Source organism: Peromyscus maniculatus, chromosome 13, assembly GCF_049852395.1.
Source record: "Peromyscus maniculatus bairdii isolate BWxNUB_F1_BW_parent chromosome 13, HU_Pman_BW_mat_3.1, whole genome shotgun sequence".
Classification (NCBI taxonomy): domain Eukaryota; kingdom Metazoa; phylum Chordata; class Mammalia; order Rodentia; family Cricetidae; genus Peromyscus; species Peromyscus maniculatus.
In genome coordinates, this window is record NC_134864.1 from 49410617 (window position 1) to 49426864 (window position 16248).

Genomic DNA, 16248 nt, shown 5'->3' on the forward strand with positions numbered 1-16248 from the left:
GAGTTCAAGGGCATGCCAGGGTGATTTAGTTTATGGATGATCATTGCATCCTATCTACTTCTAATCATAGACATGTTAGGACCTTAGACCAGGGGGAGTTTTAATATCAAAACATAACAGGTTGTCCCTGCTGTGGATTATGTCAATCGCTTTCCTTCAGTTCTTCTACACTGACGGGTGCTTCCCTACACTAATGAAAGAGGTCACGTGGCATGGCGAGACCCCTGTCCACCCACACACTTGTGTGAAAGGGTCAGGTGGCATGGTGAGACCATTGTCCAGTCCACACACTTGTGTGAAAAGGTCAGGTGGCAGGTGAGACCACTGTCCATCCACACACTTGTGTGAAAGGGTCACGTGGCATGACGAGACCACTGTCCAGTCCACACATTTGTGTGAAAGGGTCACGTGGCATGGTGAGACCACTGTCCAGTCCACACACTTGTGTGAAAGGGTCAGGTGGCATGGTGAGACCACTGTCCATCCACACACTTGTGTGAATGGGTCAGGTGGCATGGCGAGACCACTGTCCAGTCCACACACTTGTGTGAAAGGATCAGGTGGCATGCGAGACCACTGTCCATCCACACGCTTGTGTGAAAGGGTCACGTGGCATGGCGAGACCACTGTCCAGTCCACATGCTTGTGTGAAAGGGTCACGTGGCATGGTGAGACCACTGTCCAGTCCACACACTTGTGTGAATGGGTCAGGTGGCATGTGAGACCACTGTCCAGTCCACACACTTGTGTGAAAGGGTCACGTGGCATGGTGAGACCACTGTCCAGTCCACACACTTGTATGAAAGGGTCACGTGGCATGCGAGACCACTGTCCAGTCCACACACTTGTGTGAAAGGGTCAGGTGGCATGCGAGACCACGGTCCAGTCCACACACTTGTGTGAAAGGGTCAGGTGGCATGCGAGACCATTGTCCAGTCCACACACTTGTATGAAAGGGTCACGTGGCATGCGAGACCACTGTCCAGTCCACACACTTGTGTGAAAGGGTCAGGTGGCAGGCGAGACCACGGTCCAGTCCACACACTTGTGTGAAAGGGTCAGGTGGCAGGCGAGACCACGGTCCAGTCCACTCTGTGTCACAGTACCTGCTTCTCAGCATTGCTGCCTCGTTGCTTTTAGTTAAGAGACTTCATTATTAAGCATTCTTTTCCAAATGATGGTTCCTTTCTTCCATCTATTCCCAACACCCTCTGTCTTCCCTATTAGAAGATGATATTGAATGTTGCTGCCCTTAAAATCCCATTAAGAGACCATGTCCTAGATTTTTCTTTTCTGCGTGTGTTTGGGTCTCAAGTGACTTGCAAATACTTAAGTATGTCCAACAACAAGATCACAATCATAAATACAGTGTGGTATCCTGTAAAGGATCCTGGAACAAATGAACAACATTAATGAAATCATTGGTGGAATATGAAAAAAATACTGTAACTTCGGTAGTCATTAATTGCTTGGTTTGACCACTATTCTATGACTGTGTAAGCATTTGGGGAAGCTGGATCAATGCCACAAGGATGAGAATTTGTTTTGGTTTGGTTTTTAGTTTTTCCAGACTGGGTTTCTCTGTGTAGCCCTGCCTGTCCTGGAACTCACTCTGTAGCCCAGGCTGACCTCAAACTCACAGAGATCCGCCTGCCTCTGCCGCCCAAGTGCTGGGATTAAAGGCGTGTGCCACCATCACCTGGCCAAGACTATGAGCATTTTACAAATAACAAGGAAACATAGACACCAACTTATATATGAATGTCCTTTTCAAAACATATTTTTCCAGCATGAGGAAAATTGAAGACCATCAAAGTATGCATTTTGGTGGTTCCAGAAACTGTAATGTAAAGAGTAACCCTTATCTGTGTGTATCTCCTTCCCCTTCGGTTTCTGTTCTGTGTGTTCCATCAATCCTCACAGCTCCAGCTGTCCACTCTCTGCTGATGTAAGACATCCTTTACCCCGTCTCTCTCTGGATATTTAGCACATAGAGGTATAACTTGACCATCCTCCCTCCATGATAGCCTGATCCCATGCTGGCCAGTGCCATCACCATGCAGTCACCCACACCTGAGACTTCAGAGTCAACTTTGACTCCTTCCTCCTCTTTCTCTTATTCTAAACGTTGTCAGTACTTAGGAGAAGTCCTTCATATGTGTACATTTGGCCCTTTCAAGACCCCTTTGTCATTGCCCTAGAAAGAGCTTCAAATATCTTGTCAGGAATCCCTGCCAGATTCTCTCCATCTTCTCTCCTGCCCTGAGAAAGAAGGTGCAGGAGCCAGGTATACTGAGGTACACCTGCACTGGATGAAGTTTGGAGGCTCCACAAGTGGAGTCCGCCTCACATAGAGAAACCAGCCTCTCAAAGAACAAAATAAAACAAAAGCAGATTAGGAGATGCCCTGCTTTGGTAAGATGCTGCTGTGTGTGCATAAGGACTTGAAGTTGAGTCGCCAGCATCCATGTAAAGAGTTGGTAGCAGCCATGCATGCCTGTGGTCCCTGTGCTGGGGAGGCAGAGACTGGAGAATCTCTGAGGCTTCCTGGCCAGCCAGCTCAACCAAGTTGGTAAGCCCAAGGCCAATGAGAGACCCTGTCTAAAAACATTAGTGGAGAGCAATCAATCTCTGGCCTCCACATGCACATTCACACACATGCTTGCAGACGCGCGCGCGCACACGCGTGCGCGCACACACACACACACACACACACACACACATACATACATGCATACATACACAAGCATGTGTGCACAAAGGTCAGTGACTATTTTGCTGCTGCCCTAAAGAAATAATATACAATTATACCAAAGAGCACATATACCCTAGCTAAATTAGATGGTCAGTTTGAATCTACCTCCTTCCTTTCTGTCCCCAACTCCCAAGAATCTGGAAAGAGCACAGTTCTTTGTCCTTAGAAAGTCTTAACCTTGAATCCCAGCTTCATGATCCTGGGCATGTTAGTGTTTAGCTCTGAGCCCATTCCTTTTTCTATAAAACGGGTCTATACTTAATGCTCAGAACAGCTGTCAAGGCGGGGGGAAATGATGAGTTAAAACTGGGCTCCTCTTACTGTTTGTTATTGATGCTTAAAGTGAGGAATGGTCTCTTGATCACTACTGTCCTGTGTGTCAATGAAGTGGAGGTTGGTTGTCTCTCTTGATCCCTCAGACTATGGCCCGCTTTCCACAAGGGGCTTTTCCCCAAGAAAGCTACTGCAGCATGACAACACTCTCCCTAGACACTGCCAGCTGCATGGGGCTTGTGCTCCGCTTCCTCCCACAGATCAGCCCTGGACCACTGGAGATGAAGGGAGCCCGGCTTCAGGATCCAAATTCTGTTTCCATAATGCAGTTCCCTCACCATGTGGTCTGTGAATGGGGCTGTACTTTGAAGCTGAACTCTTCCATTCCTACTCTACTTTCCTATAGTTCCGACCTAGAATGTAGCTATTTGGTCCTCCATGAGCCAAGTCTTTGTCCAGCTGATTCATTACCCTTTTCTTCAGTAGTGTGGTACAGGACCTGGTATATAGTATGTGCTTGATCAACATAAGATGGATAGAGAGCTAAATATGTTCACCGCTAGAGTTTGGCGACTAACCTATCCTTAACTGGAAGACTGAATAAGGAAATTTCCCAGCAAGTTATATATTAGGCCAGGGCTTCTAAACCTTGGCTGTGCTAGTAATAGGAGAATGTTTGCTTAACGGTGACTTCTGTTCTCTCTCCATGGATGTGTTCTTTCATTTCCTAAAACTGCCCGAGTGATCTGATGGGTAGCCAGAGTTGGGCTTTGCCATTCTAAAAGGCTTGTCCCATGCTTCAGTCTTAACATTTTCTGTTTCCAGGCTGTAGTCTAATTACCAGTTGGTTTATATCCTTTAGCCTTGCTGGGCTCCATGCTTCTTGGACTCAGATATGGAGACTTGCTGGTGCTTGGCATCTAATGATGACCATACGTGTTAGTTGAGTAAAGGTGGTTTCATTTCAAATACAAGACAGAGCTGGAGGGAGAGCGCAGCCGTTAAAAGCTAAGGCTCACAACCAAACCACAAGATTATTGCATAGTACCATGTAAGACAGAGAGAAAATACTAGCCATTGTCAGTTCGACTTTGGATTTGGTTTGTATATCTAGTATTTCCTTTTGTGTTATTTTTTTGAGTCAGGGTCTCACTGTAGAGCCCACGTTGAAATCAAACTCAAGATTCCCCTTCCTTAACCTCTCAAGTACTGGGATTGCAGGTATATACTGCCCCCTACCATGAGCGTGCGTGCGTGCGTGCGTGCGTGCGTGCGTGCGTGCGTGCGTGCGTGTGTGTTGTTTCTAACAGTCTCTACTTGGCTCCCTTTCTTGGGAGCTGCTTGCCCGCAATTATGTTTCTTATTCACTCACTGCCATCTGTCTAGATCCTAGAAATTGACAACAGCTAATGAAATTTATTGGAGAGTCTCAGTTTACAGTTGTATACTATTGTTACCATCTGTGCCCCCAAAACTAAAGTTAATTTCAATATGCCCTTGAGAGAATATATCATTAATGTGACATTCAGTAGGACTGTCTGCCTGCCCAGAGGTGATTCTAGAGAAACACACAGGTTGCCACTCTAATATTTCTTAACTCCAAAATTAGTTATTTTAGGGATACAGTTGAATTAGTTACTTTTCTGTTGTTGTAACAATAAGGCAACTTATTTTTTAAAAAAAGCATCTAATTGGGCCTGTGGTTTTAGAGGGTTGGGGTCCATGATGGCCGAGCAAGGTGTGGCAGGGACAGCTGAGAGCTTATGTCTCGATCCACAAGCAGAGGGTAGACAGGCACACTGGGAGTGACATGATTCTTTCAAAACCTCCAAAATCCACCCCTGGTGACAATACTTGCTTTAACAAGAGTGCACCCCCTAATTCTTATCAAACAGTTCTACCAAAAGGTGACCAATATCCAAGCATACGAGCCTATTGGGGCCGTTTTTATTCAAATCAGCACATTATTGTTACAGCTGCTAAGATGTTAAAGATATCAGTTCTTGTTACGCGTCATAGCAGCCGGACCAGCATAGAAGCTGGGTGTGAGATGCATGTAAGATCACACAACTTGTTAGAGACAGAACTAGCACAGGGAACCAGAAGCAAGGCCAGGCAGAGTGGCACACTCCTGTAATCCCGGCATCTGTCAAGGCTAAAGCAGAAAGATTTTAAGTTCAAGGCCACAGGGGGCTTCATATCAAAAACTTATCTCCAAAAACCAAGAGAACAAAGACAAAACAACAAAAATCAGATGTGTCCTAGAACACTACATAATATATAGCATTTCAGATAACATTCGAAATGACAAATGATATTTATTGATAGTATTTGTGTTACAAAGAAACGTATCAGAGGCAAGGGTAGTGTTAGAAGTTTCTCAGAGGGTGGGGCAGAGGGCAGAGGGGAGAGGCCGAGGGCAGAGGAAGGAATTCTGAAGATTTAACATAGGAACAGTGTGTCTTCGGGCCCATCGGTCACTTGTGTGTCTGCCTTTGTTTTCAGGATTTTCCCCAGAGAATACCTCCTTCAACAGATCCACCTGTATTCTCTCGCTGACCTGCAGCAGGTGAGTGATCAGAGGGGCCTTTGCGTTTCTGTTTTCTGTCCGAAGTCACTTTGTGGATTATGGTTTTGGTATAGAATGAATCTGTCATTGTAGTAGTTTCACATTCAATCAATTTGTATTCTGAATGGGAGGGAGATCTAGTATAAAAAGATACTATGACAAATCCCAGGGGATGGAGAGTCACTGGAGCTCTGACCCATTGCGGGTGGGAAGTCCAGTGGAATAGCAATCTGGAAAGCAGTTTAGCGGCTCTCAAAAAGTTAGAGTTACCATATACTCCAGAGATTCCACTCCCAAGTATATGCCCGAGAGAAAGAAAAACGTATGTCCTTATGAAAACTTGTCCGTGAGTGCTGGGTAGGGGGATATGCACCTGCAGCTCCAGCTACTTAGGAGACTGAGGCAGCCCAGGCGCCACAGCTACCATAGCAAGACCCTGTCCCCAAAACAAATGAAACAAAGCCTCTGTAAGGATGCCGGTGCAACGTGATTGACGATAGAAAAAAAAAAAGTTGAGGAACAACCCAGATGTTCATCGACTGAGCGGTCTTGTTTATCATTATTGTATAACATTGTCTAACCATAAAAAGAGTGAAATAGTGATACACACTACAACATGGATGAGCCTTATCATGCTAAGAATCCAGAGAGGAAAAAACACGCATCTTTGTTTAAGTGGCATGCCCACAATGAGGAAGTTCACAGCGACAGAAAATAGATCAGTGGTTCCAGGCTCTGGAAAGAATGGAGGTGAGGAGAGACTGCCAATGGATATGGGGTCTCTTCCAGGACTGAACTAGATAGTGATGATGCCTTGTGAATATACTAGAGATACATTGATTGTTTTCTTTAAAATAAGTTTATGTGATATGAATATTTCAACTAAAAATTATGTGAGGAAGGCAGTGAGTGGATGCATAAGGCCGTCAGATGTGCTGAAATCTAACAGCTGGATAACTTTCAGAGTTTAATAAAGCACAGCAGAACGCAGAAGAGAGTCAAAACCAGCTTTTACGATTTTGTCACTGCGTGGACTTTTAATGATTGACCAGGTTAGCAGCCAGGGAGAAACTACGGCTCTGTGTGCTCAGCCTTAAGTTCTGAGTATGCTTCGCCTTGGTTAATCATTTAAATCAACAACACACTCCTAAGAAGCTGCTAGACACCAAAGAAAGCATTACTTTACTTTCTAAATAAATACTGATTCTTTGAAGAACCAATCAAAAAATAATTGTGGCAACCTTCAAGAAATCTTGAACTGCTGGGAATCTGCCCTTTCTTCCTCTGGTTGGTTTACCCAAAAGAAATGAGCTCTGCTTAAAAACTTCCATCACTTTTCAGACTTTCAATTACTTTTCAAGGTTTCTGGTATGCCTTTTTAAAATTTAAAATATTAAGACTTTTTTTGTGGAGGTAAGACAGTTATTTTAAATTACAAAAACAACAACAAAAAACAATGTAGCATTTAGTTGGAGCGGCCTGAGAGAAGTCGAGGATGAGTCTTTAGTCTTTGTCAAGTTTAGACCTGCTTGCTCCTCCAGTCCTGCCCACCTTCCCCATAGGCGAGCACCCAGTGGAATCGGCTGGTCACGGCACGGAGGGGTGGAATCAAACAGAGCACTGCCCTTTAAGGAGGCCCTTCAAAACGAGTTTTAGTGTCAGAGGAAGAGAGAATTGCAGTATTTCCGTATTCATTTTAGGGTGCCAATGTCTGTATCCATTTGGATAAAAGAGCAGCCTGCTTCTTAAAGCTTCCCTGTACCCTGCTGTCTCCCCACACGGCCCTTTCTTTCTCCTTCTTGTCATAATCAAACCGTACATGCCAAGCAGCTTACTTAAATCGGTGACAGTGGTGTTCTTGGTGGGCCAGGCCATTAGCCCCCGGAGCCCCGTAAGTAGCTTAATCAGTTTTGAGCTGGGCCGTGGAATGGTAGAAGCATTGGCCAGCTTATCACACTCCCCGTGGGCGGAGGCTGGAGCTCAGTACATCCATTTATGTAGCAGCTCACGCTAACCTGGTTCTTTGTGCCTGGCTTTAAGAGCCACAAACTTATCATATTTAGAGGAAGTTTAATTCAATTACTGCTTCTGTCTGAGGTGGACTAAATTGCATTTGGCTTTTGATCTGTCTGTATCTTGGCTATCAGCCCTGAAGAGCACCCCTGCTCATCTCCCTTTGGTTTCTGGGTAAATAACAAGTATGTTTTCTATTTGTTATTTTGAACTGCTTTGCCACATAGGAAAGGGAAGGGACCTGGAGGAGGAAAAACAATAGTAGTGTTTTTTGTGAAGAGTGTATCAGGGTAGCGGGAACCCTTCCTCGCTGACCAGCCATACCTCCATGGATCTGAGGCACCCTGGCCTCTCCCTTCCAGTCTTTGTCCCTTCAGGACTGCCGGAGTCAGTGATTTTCTCCCATTCGGTTCCATTCCTTACTTGTAAGGGCATCTATGAAAGCAAACTTAACTGTGGAAAAAGGAGTTTTTAGGTATATGTTTTATAGTGAAAGGAAGAGAAATTAATAAATTATTGAGAAGTATAGCTTCTGAACAATAACAGAGTCTTTTTTTTTTTAAAACAAATTTCTCTTGTGAGTCTGATTTTTTAAAAGAACTTTTCAAGAAAGGTTCTGATTTAATAGGCGTACTAGCTGGCTCAGTGGCTCAGAGGATAAGGCACTTTCTGCCACCCTGCTGAGCTGAGTTTGATCCCTGGGACCCCCATAGTGGAAGGAGAGGCCTGAGTGTTGACAGTTGTCAGTCGTTGTCTGACCTTGCACACGCACGTGTGTGCACACACTCACACATGCAAGTAAGTAGACAATAGATATAGTAAAGAGGAAGTTGAAGTTTATGCATCATTGTAAGGTAGTATAGCACATAAAGTACTAATATTATTTAAAGATGCTAAAAACACTCTGGTACCAAAAATCACACCCCTGATGTTTCATTTATATAACACCCCTCAAGATTTCAGCAGATGTGCTCGATCAACGATGGCTGGAGACTTTCAGCGACCTGATAGATCTTTTGTTGCAGTCAAGAAATTACTATTTTAATTTTCTGCCTCCTTGGAATGCATTCATGTAGATACGTGGGAATAAATTGCAAGTACTAACCATTGCTCTCCTGTTATGCTAAGAGCTAATCACCTGTAGTTTTTGGCCAAGAGTGTGCTGGTGCCTATTTCTCCAGTGGCTAGACTGCTGTCTGGATATCCCATGCATGGAACATAGCCAGTCAGTAGCACACTGTGTGACTAGTCAGTTGGCAGCATTTTCAGGAACGTATAAAACAGAGCTGAGGATCGTTCTGACCTAATTGCAGGGCCAAGGAAGTGACATTTTAGGGAAGGCAAAGGTTCTCCAGTTCCTGGGAGATCTAGGGCATACAAGCTTGATGCACTCATTTCTTAAGGCTGGATTCCAGATGAATTCTGTTCAGCAAAAAGAGTATTTCGAAAATGGTTAGGCTGAGGTGGTGGTGGCATACACCTTTAATTCCAGCCTTCAGGAAGCAGAGGCAGGTGAATCTCTGAGTTCAAGTCCAGCCTGGTCTACAGCCAGGGTTATGTAATGAGATCCTGGCTCAAAGAAAGAAAGAAAAGCTATTAGTTTGTTGTTTTTTTTTTAAAGACATTTTCTATTCCTGTGTATCTATGTATACTTGTGTGTGTGTCTGTGTGTCTGTGTGTCCACAGAAGCCAGAAAAAAGTGTTATATCCCCTGAAGCTGAAGTCATAGGCAGTCATGAGCCATCCACCAACAGTGCTGGAAACCAAACTTAGGTCTCTGTATGAGCAGCCAGAGTTCTTAGCTGCTGAGCATCTTTCCGGACACTACTATTAAGTTTTCTGTGGGAGACCTTATTTTGTTTGTGGTATTTCTTGTTGTTTGTTTCTTATAAAAAAAAATAATTACAGAGACTTCCCTTTAGGAAGGGCAAATGCACACTGTCTTTCAGACTCTGAAAGCAGTGTCAGAAAGGCCAAGCAGGCAACTGCTAAGCTTTTGTGAACACATGGACATGGAAAAGTAGAATTTTTTTTTCTGAGACAGGGTTTCTCTGTGAAGCCCTGGCTGTCCTGGAACTCACTCTGTAGACCAGGCTGGCCTCAAACTCAGAGATCTACCTGTCTCTGCCTCCCAAGTGCTGGAATTAAAGGCATATTCTACCAACACCTGGCAAAAGTGGAATTTTTTAATAGGTAAAATTCTTTCTAAGAGTTTTTCTGGCCAGGTGGTGGTGGCATACAGAAAGACATCCCACAGCACTCCAGAGTGACCTAGAATGGTTGGAACAATGAGCATTCAGCTGAGCAACTGACATCTCACAGAACATGTGCATACTCAGTGAATCTGTGGTTGGATAGACACATGGAGGAAGGAAGGTGTGTGTGTGTGTGTGTGTGTGTGTGTGTGTGTGTGTGTGTGTGTGTGTGTGTGTCTGTCCTATCCTGAACTCACTAATTTGCCCCCTAAAATAAAAGCAAATAAATTAGCATTATTAGTCGTGAAACAACAAATAAATTACCCCTGGGTTTTTTTATTTTATTTTGTTCGTGTGTGTATGCACACATACCCATGTACATGCATATATAAGCTAGGGGAGTATGTCAGATGTTGTCTTAGTTAGGGTTTTATTGCTATGGAGAGACACCATGACCAAAGCAACTCTAATAAAGAAAAGAAAAGAATTTAATTGGGGGCTGGATTACAGTTCAGAGGTTCAGTCCCTTGTCAGCATGGCAGGAAGCATGGCAGCACTCAGATAGACACGGTGCTGGAGAGGAGCTGAGAGTTCCACATCTGGATCTGCAGGCAGCAGGAAGTGTGGCAGCACTCAGATAGACATGGTGCTGGAGAGGAGCTGAGAGTTCCACATCCGGATCTGCAGGCAGCAGGAAGAGACTGAGACACGCTAGGCTTGGCTTGAGCTTCTGAGACTTCAAAGCCCACCCCTAGTGACACACTTCCTCCACCAATGGCCACGCCTCCTAATAGTGCCACTCCCTATGGCCAAGCACTCAAACCCATGAGTCCATGGGGCCATTCGTATTCAGACCACCCCAGGTGTCTTCTTCTGTCCATTTCCACCTTATTTTTTGACTCAGAATCTCTCACTAAACTTGAAGCATGCTATCCCAGCGAGGTTGACGAACCGGCAAGCTCCTGGGAGCCAGACCATGCTTCTACATAATGCTGGGATTCGAACCCAGGCCCTCTTGCTTTCACAGCAAGTGCTCTTACTCACTGAGCCGTCTCTCCAGTCCCCCAATCTCTACTTTTGATTGTCAGAACAGTTGTGAGTTGTTTAGTGTTGTCCACTGTTTGTTTGTTTCTGAGACAGGGTCTCGCTATGCTGTGCCACCCAGGCTGACTTCCTGCCTCAGCCTCCCCGAGGGCTGGGATTGCAGGAATGCACTACCAAGCCTAGCCCAGGGTCCAGTCTTTCTGAATACGCACGGTCCCTGGACAGCTAAGGTCTCAGCTCAGGTTTCATAGAGCTTTTGTCCTCCGTGTGACATAAATGCCTGTCACAAGTGTTTCGCGCGAGAACAGTGCACCTGGTGGTCCACTTCAGAGGCTTCCTGGAGTTGTAGCTCGTGCGTAAGTTCACAAAAAGGCCATGTCCAAGGCAGTTCAAGGCCAGTCTTTGAAGACATGTTTTGCTGAATTCTTCAAGGGTGCTTGGTGAATCACTTTGTGTGCCCTGCCCCCACCAAGCAACCGGAGCCACAGTGTTGTTCTCCGTGGGCACTCTCCACAGAGGCGGCAGACAAAGGCAAGGCCTAAGCGGGCACTCAGGGAGCTGCCCTTCTGCCAAAGCACTAACAGGTGATGACCTTCCTTCACATGTGGGTTGATGTCATTGAGTCCACAGCCAGCAGGAACACAGCGCCTCAGTTCCCACAGCCAAGCCACCAATCCCCGAGCCTCGGGAGGCGAAGGAACTTGTATTCATAGCCTCAGCAGCCCCGGTCCCTGCGCCATTGTCCACCCCGGCATTATTGGGCAGAATAACTAATTAGGAGCATTCGGATTCAACAAGCAGAAACACAAAGCGTGACAGCTCGCCTGTGCTGCTCCCTAGCCGGTGCTTGTGTCTGCCTCAGCGACTGCGCCTTCAGAAGCCCCCGGCCACACTCGGGGATGAAGCAGCAGGCGTGAGCCACCATTAAGACATCACTAAATCTGTTAGCGCTCTAGCCAGGGCTAGTCTGCACAATTCATGAACTAGGAAGAAAGACCACAAGGTATGTGAGAAAATGCTTTAGAGCAAATGAGTTTTTAGAAAATAAATGTACATACTGTCCTCAAAGGCTTTTTTCCTAGGTGGTGGGAAGCAGTTGAATGTTCGAAGGCCTGGCTGGCTAGCAGTCTCAGAGGAGCAGGTGTCTCTTGAGTAGGTGCTGAGCATTCATACCTCTTGCTCAGACTCCAGGCTCCTCCTGATCTTGTGTGGAGGGCAAGGAGCAGGCTGATAAGAACCACCAAGTACAAGTACTAGATCCAGAACGGAAGTCTTGGGTCTTGGGCACCTGTTCCGCCACCCCCTGACCATGACGACTGGGCTTTTGGATTTCGGTTTGGTTTAGTTTAGTTGTTGATTTTTTTTTTTTTTTTTATGACTTGTTGCTAGGGATAGTCAGCTGAGGAGGACTAAACAGGTGATGGTGAAGACTGTGCTTAGGGCTAGCTGGTTAGTCTTAGCACGGTGCCCAGCTATAGCTTGCATTAGAGGAGGTGGAGAGAGATGGCCAGGGACTGTGGCAGCAAATATTGACATCCAAGTACAGAGTTAATGGAATTCTTTCAAAAACCAGGTCAGGATGGTGACCTTTTATGAAGGGTGGGTAGAAAGCCCCATTGTCCAGGTGAAGAAGAGCTCAGTTGAGGTTCCAGAAACTACCCTCCAGCCCCTTGGGTACAAACACCATATAATAGATGAGGATGCAGCCCCAGAATTGGAAGGTGGCTGCTCAGTGTTGGAGCCCCCTTCCTGGGATCCAGGTCACTTGGCTCCTACTTAGACGTGGGCTTTTCAACCATCTGTGTCGGTGACGATTTTTGTGTTGTTTCCAGTTTATATCAAATCAGTCATCATACAGCCTCATTAAGGACCTGTTTCCAAGGACCACTTGCTGCCAGTCGTACTATTGAGCTATCCCAGCCTGACTGCTCAGCCTGACACCTCCCACAGAAGTGCTACCTGTCACCAGGGACACGGCCAGCGAGGCTGCAAAGCCTGACATGCTATATTTGGTTAGTAGGGCACCTTTCTGTGTCTTCATTATCTATTGCTATACAACAGATTACCACAAAGCATATAATTTAACACAAGAGTGAACAGTAATTGTCTCCCATGGTTGTCTATGGGCCAGGAATTCCTGAGCAGGTCAGTCGAGCTGAGGTTGCAAGGAGTGTGCTGGGTGGGGCCTGTGGTCAGCAGCTGGAGCGGTGTCAACCATCCCACAGCTGGCAGATGGGGGCCTGCTAGTGGGAGGCCTCGTCTTAGCCCCCACTGCAGGATGCCCAAGGAGTCCCCGTGGTGTGATAGCTGGCTTGAAAATGGTTCGAGGGAGTAAAAGATAGATGGTGTTACTCTTTCTGTGCGGCCTGGCCTTGGAAGTCCAGTTGCTGACATTTCCACCATGCTCTGATCGTCAAAAACGAAATGTTAAAGCGTGTTCCAGTGGTGCGGTCTGTTCGCAAGCCTGCCAGAAGGGAAGACTCAGACTCCACTTCTCTCCTTCATTTTGATTTTGTGTCTATGTTCATATATATGTGTGTGTGTGTGTGTTCATTTGTGTGTTCGTGTGTGTGTGTTCGTGTGTACACACATGTAAGCCAGGTAACAGCCTCCAGTGTCATTTCTCTGGTCCCGTCCACCTCGGTGTTTTGTTTGTTTCCTTTGTTTGTTTGGGATTTTTCTTGACAAGGTCTCTCACTGATGGCCTAGAGTCCACATGTAGGCTGGGCTGGCTGGTCAGCAAGCCCGAGAGGGAGTCTGCCTATCTCTGCCTTCCCAGAGCTGGGGTTACAAATGCACGCCACCACACAAGCCTTTTTTGAGGGTTCTGCAGATGAACCAAGGTTCTTTTTTTTTTTTTTTTTTTTTGCAAGGCAAACAACACTTTACTCAGCGTCTCCCCAGCCCTCCCTTTCACATTTTAAAGAATGTATAAATATGGCTGGGCATGGTGGTACACACCTTCATCCCCTAAACAACTTTGTCAAATAGCTATGGCTACCTTTAACTTGTAAATGTATTTATTTACTTCCGTACACATATGCCACAGTGTGTGTGGAGGTCAAGGGGTGGCCTGTGGACGTTAGCGCTCTCCTTTCACCGTGTAGGCTCTGGGGTCAAAATGAGATCACCAGGCTTCCGGAAAGTCCCCTCTACCCATTGAGCCATCTTGCCAGGTCTGGCCTTTTTTTAAAAAAAGATTTATTTTTACTTTTTTACTCTATGTGTATGTTAGAGTGTAGGCCACATGTATAGGTGCCCATGGAGGCCAGAAGAGTCGTGTAAGTTTTCCTGTATTTGAGCCCAGAATGACTGGGAACACACTCAACCTGGTGTGACAGACTGTATTTTGTAAAGGTGGGTGGGGCTTTCTTACCTGTGAGTTTGACCTACTCCCGTTGAGAGGTGAGGCTTTATTTCCTTTCCCCGAATTTGAGTGGTTGTGACATTGACAGTTTTTCTATGTGATGTTTCAAGGCCAAGTTGTAAAAGGTAATACAGCTTCAAGAGTTGGCATGAAGCCACCATGTTATAAGGAACCCCACTGTGGGGTCACACGTAGACAGACGAGCGGAGCCTGAATTGGCAGCCGCCGCCACCTGCCACTGGGCACATGAGTGAAGACTGCTGCAGCCTTGGCCTTCCTGTCATGTTAGCTGGGGTACAAACGAGTGTGCAGGTAGTTTGGAGCAGAGGGAGGAGCCACCTGCACCGTGTGCTGCCTGAACTGCAGAGGCTGTGAGCATAATAAAGTGATTGGTTTAGGCCACAGGATTCAGGGTAATTCAGTTTGCAGCAATAGTACTTTGGCTGTCAGAAGACTTCTGTTAAAATTCAGGGCCTGTAGATGTGAGCCAGGCAGAACCCCCAGAACCCTCAGTGACAGGGGCTGTAATATTTCCATCACTAAGGCAGAAAGAAAAGAAAAAAAAAAAACTTAATCACTAACCTTGACATTCCTGAAAATATTCCATCTAAGCACATGAGGATTATCTGGACAGTTGTCTCAATAAAAACATTCATGAATGAGTTTGATGGTAGCGTTTCTTCTCAGAACTGAAAGGTTCCAGTGTGCCCAGAACTGCAAAGAATGGACTTTGTAGCCTCCACTTTCTACTTGTGCACCAGAAGCATGAGCCCAGTTCTCTGTTACCAAACCACTGGCTGGGAATTTTCTCCACATCCATTCATTCCTTCTGCAAATATGTATGAAGCATGATGTACCAGAAACTATACAAGTCCTGGAACCGAGAGGTTCATTTCTCAGGAAAGGACTAATGCTGCTTCCTGGTATGGACACACTCCTGCTCTCTTGGAGTTGAGGTACCTGCAATTTTGCACCACCTGGTGATGTCAGTGGGATTTTACCCCTTAGTGCCAGATGCCTGCTCCTTCCACATTTCAGCCGGTCTTCAAGGGCACCAGAAGAATAGTAAAAAGGCATTATCTAGTCAGGTGCCGAAAGCAAGCCTCAGGAGGTCTGGCACTGTCCAAGGTTCATTCACTTGCAGTGTCCTGAGGAGGAACCGGGAAGTACAGCCGCCCTGTAAGATAGCTTAGCAGCTGCTCTAGCTGACACCACTGTCTGTCTGCCTGGGATCCTGGCTTACAATCCCATCTGACCCGCAGCACCTTGCTCCGTCGGCAGTAGCGCCTCTGTCTTCTGAGGAACAATGAGGAGGCTGACGGGCAGCTTTTCGCATTGCTGTTTGTTTTTTGACTTCTCATCGTGTCTCAGTACAGCACAAACGCATTTGCTTCTGGGATCGTCGGTAAGATTAGGAATCAGCTGTGAGAGCAGGGGTGATCCTTGTGGACAGGAGAAGGTGCAGGTGGTAGCAGAGGTACTCCAGAAGCTGCCGAGACATTCCGAAGCCCTGCCTTCAGCTGGTGGATTTTGTATTCCTGAGAGGCAGTCATTCATATTCACCCACGTAAGAAGAAAGTGGCAAGCAACTTACATGGACCAGGCAGTCGTGATAAGTGCTCCCTTAGCCCCATCGCCACAGGCTAGCCCTGCGCTGACGTGACAGAAGTTAAGAATGGCAGCCTCACCAGTCTGTTCAGCATTGGAAAGGAGAGAAAAACAGGGTTAGAATGGAGCTACGCTGGCTAGGATTGCGGTAGAGACCAGGGAAGTGGAGTCTGGCTGAAGTGGCCAGAAAGGAAACTTCGGGTTGGGACAGTGAACCCGAGAGTGCCTCCCTCTGAGGGGAGAGCTGTTACTCAGTAGCCCCAGAGTCACCAACTCTGTCCATTTTCTGAGAGAAGCCGGAAATCCGTATTTTATGTGAAATTTCTCAATATTTAAACACTCTGCAGGCCAAACCAAACACAGCCACTGGTTCCGACCTCTGCTTCATAATAGAGAATGCCTGCTTTTGTTCCTGCAAAGTAAT

The 16248-nt window shown here is 46.2% G+C and overlaps 1 protein-coding gene and 1 long non-coding RNA gene across 4 annotated transcripts in view; one reads left to right on the plus strand and one right to left on the minus strand.

Moving 5' to 3' along the window:
* The window catches only part of Plekhm3 (pleckstrin homology domain containing M3), a 164960-nt gene that overhangs the window by 90257 nt on the left and 58455 nt on the right, over positions 1-16248 (plus strand). For all 3 annotated transcript variants that reach the window (XM_042260222.2, XM_015993891.3, XM_042260221.2), the window contains exon 6: positions 5534-5597. In XM_042260222.2, coding sequence (XP_042116156.1) covers positions 5534-5597 — 64 coding nt within the window. The remainder of the gene's footprint in view (positions 1-5533; positions 5598-16248) is intronic.
* Positions 10271-16116, minus strand: LOC143268314 (uncharacterized). The gene is made up of 2 exons (XR_013044118.1): positions 14799-16116; positions 10271-10486 (listed from the first exon to the last, which is right to left on the minus strand). It is a non-coding gene; the product is annotated as an uncharacterized LOC143268314 (long non-coding RNA).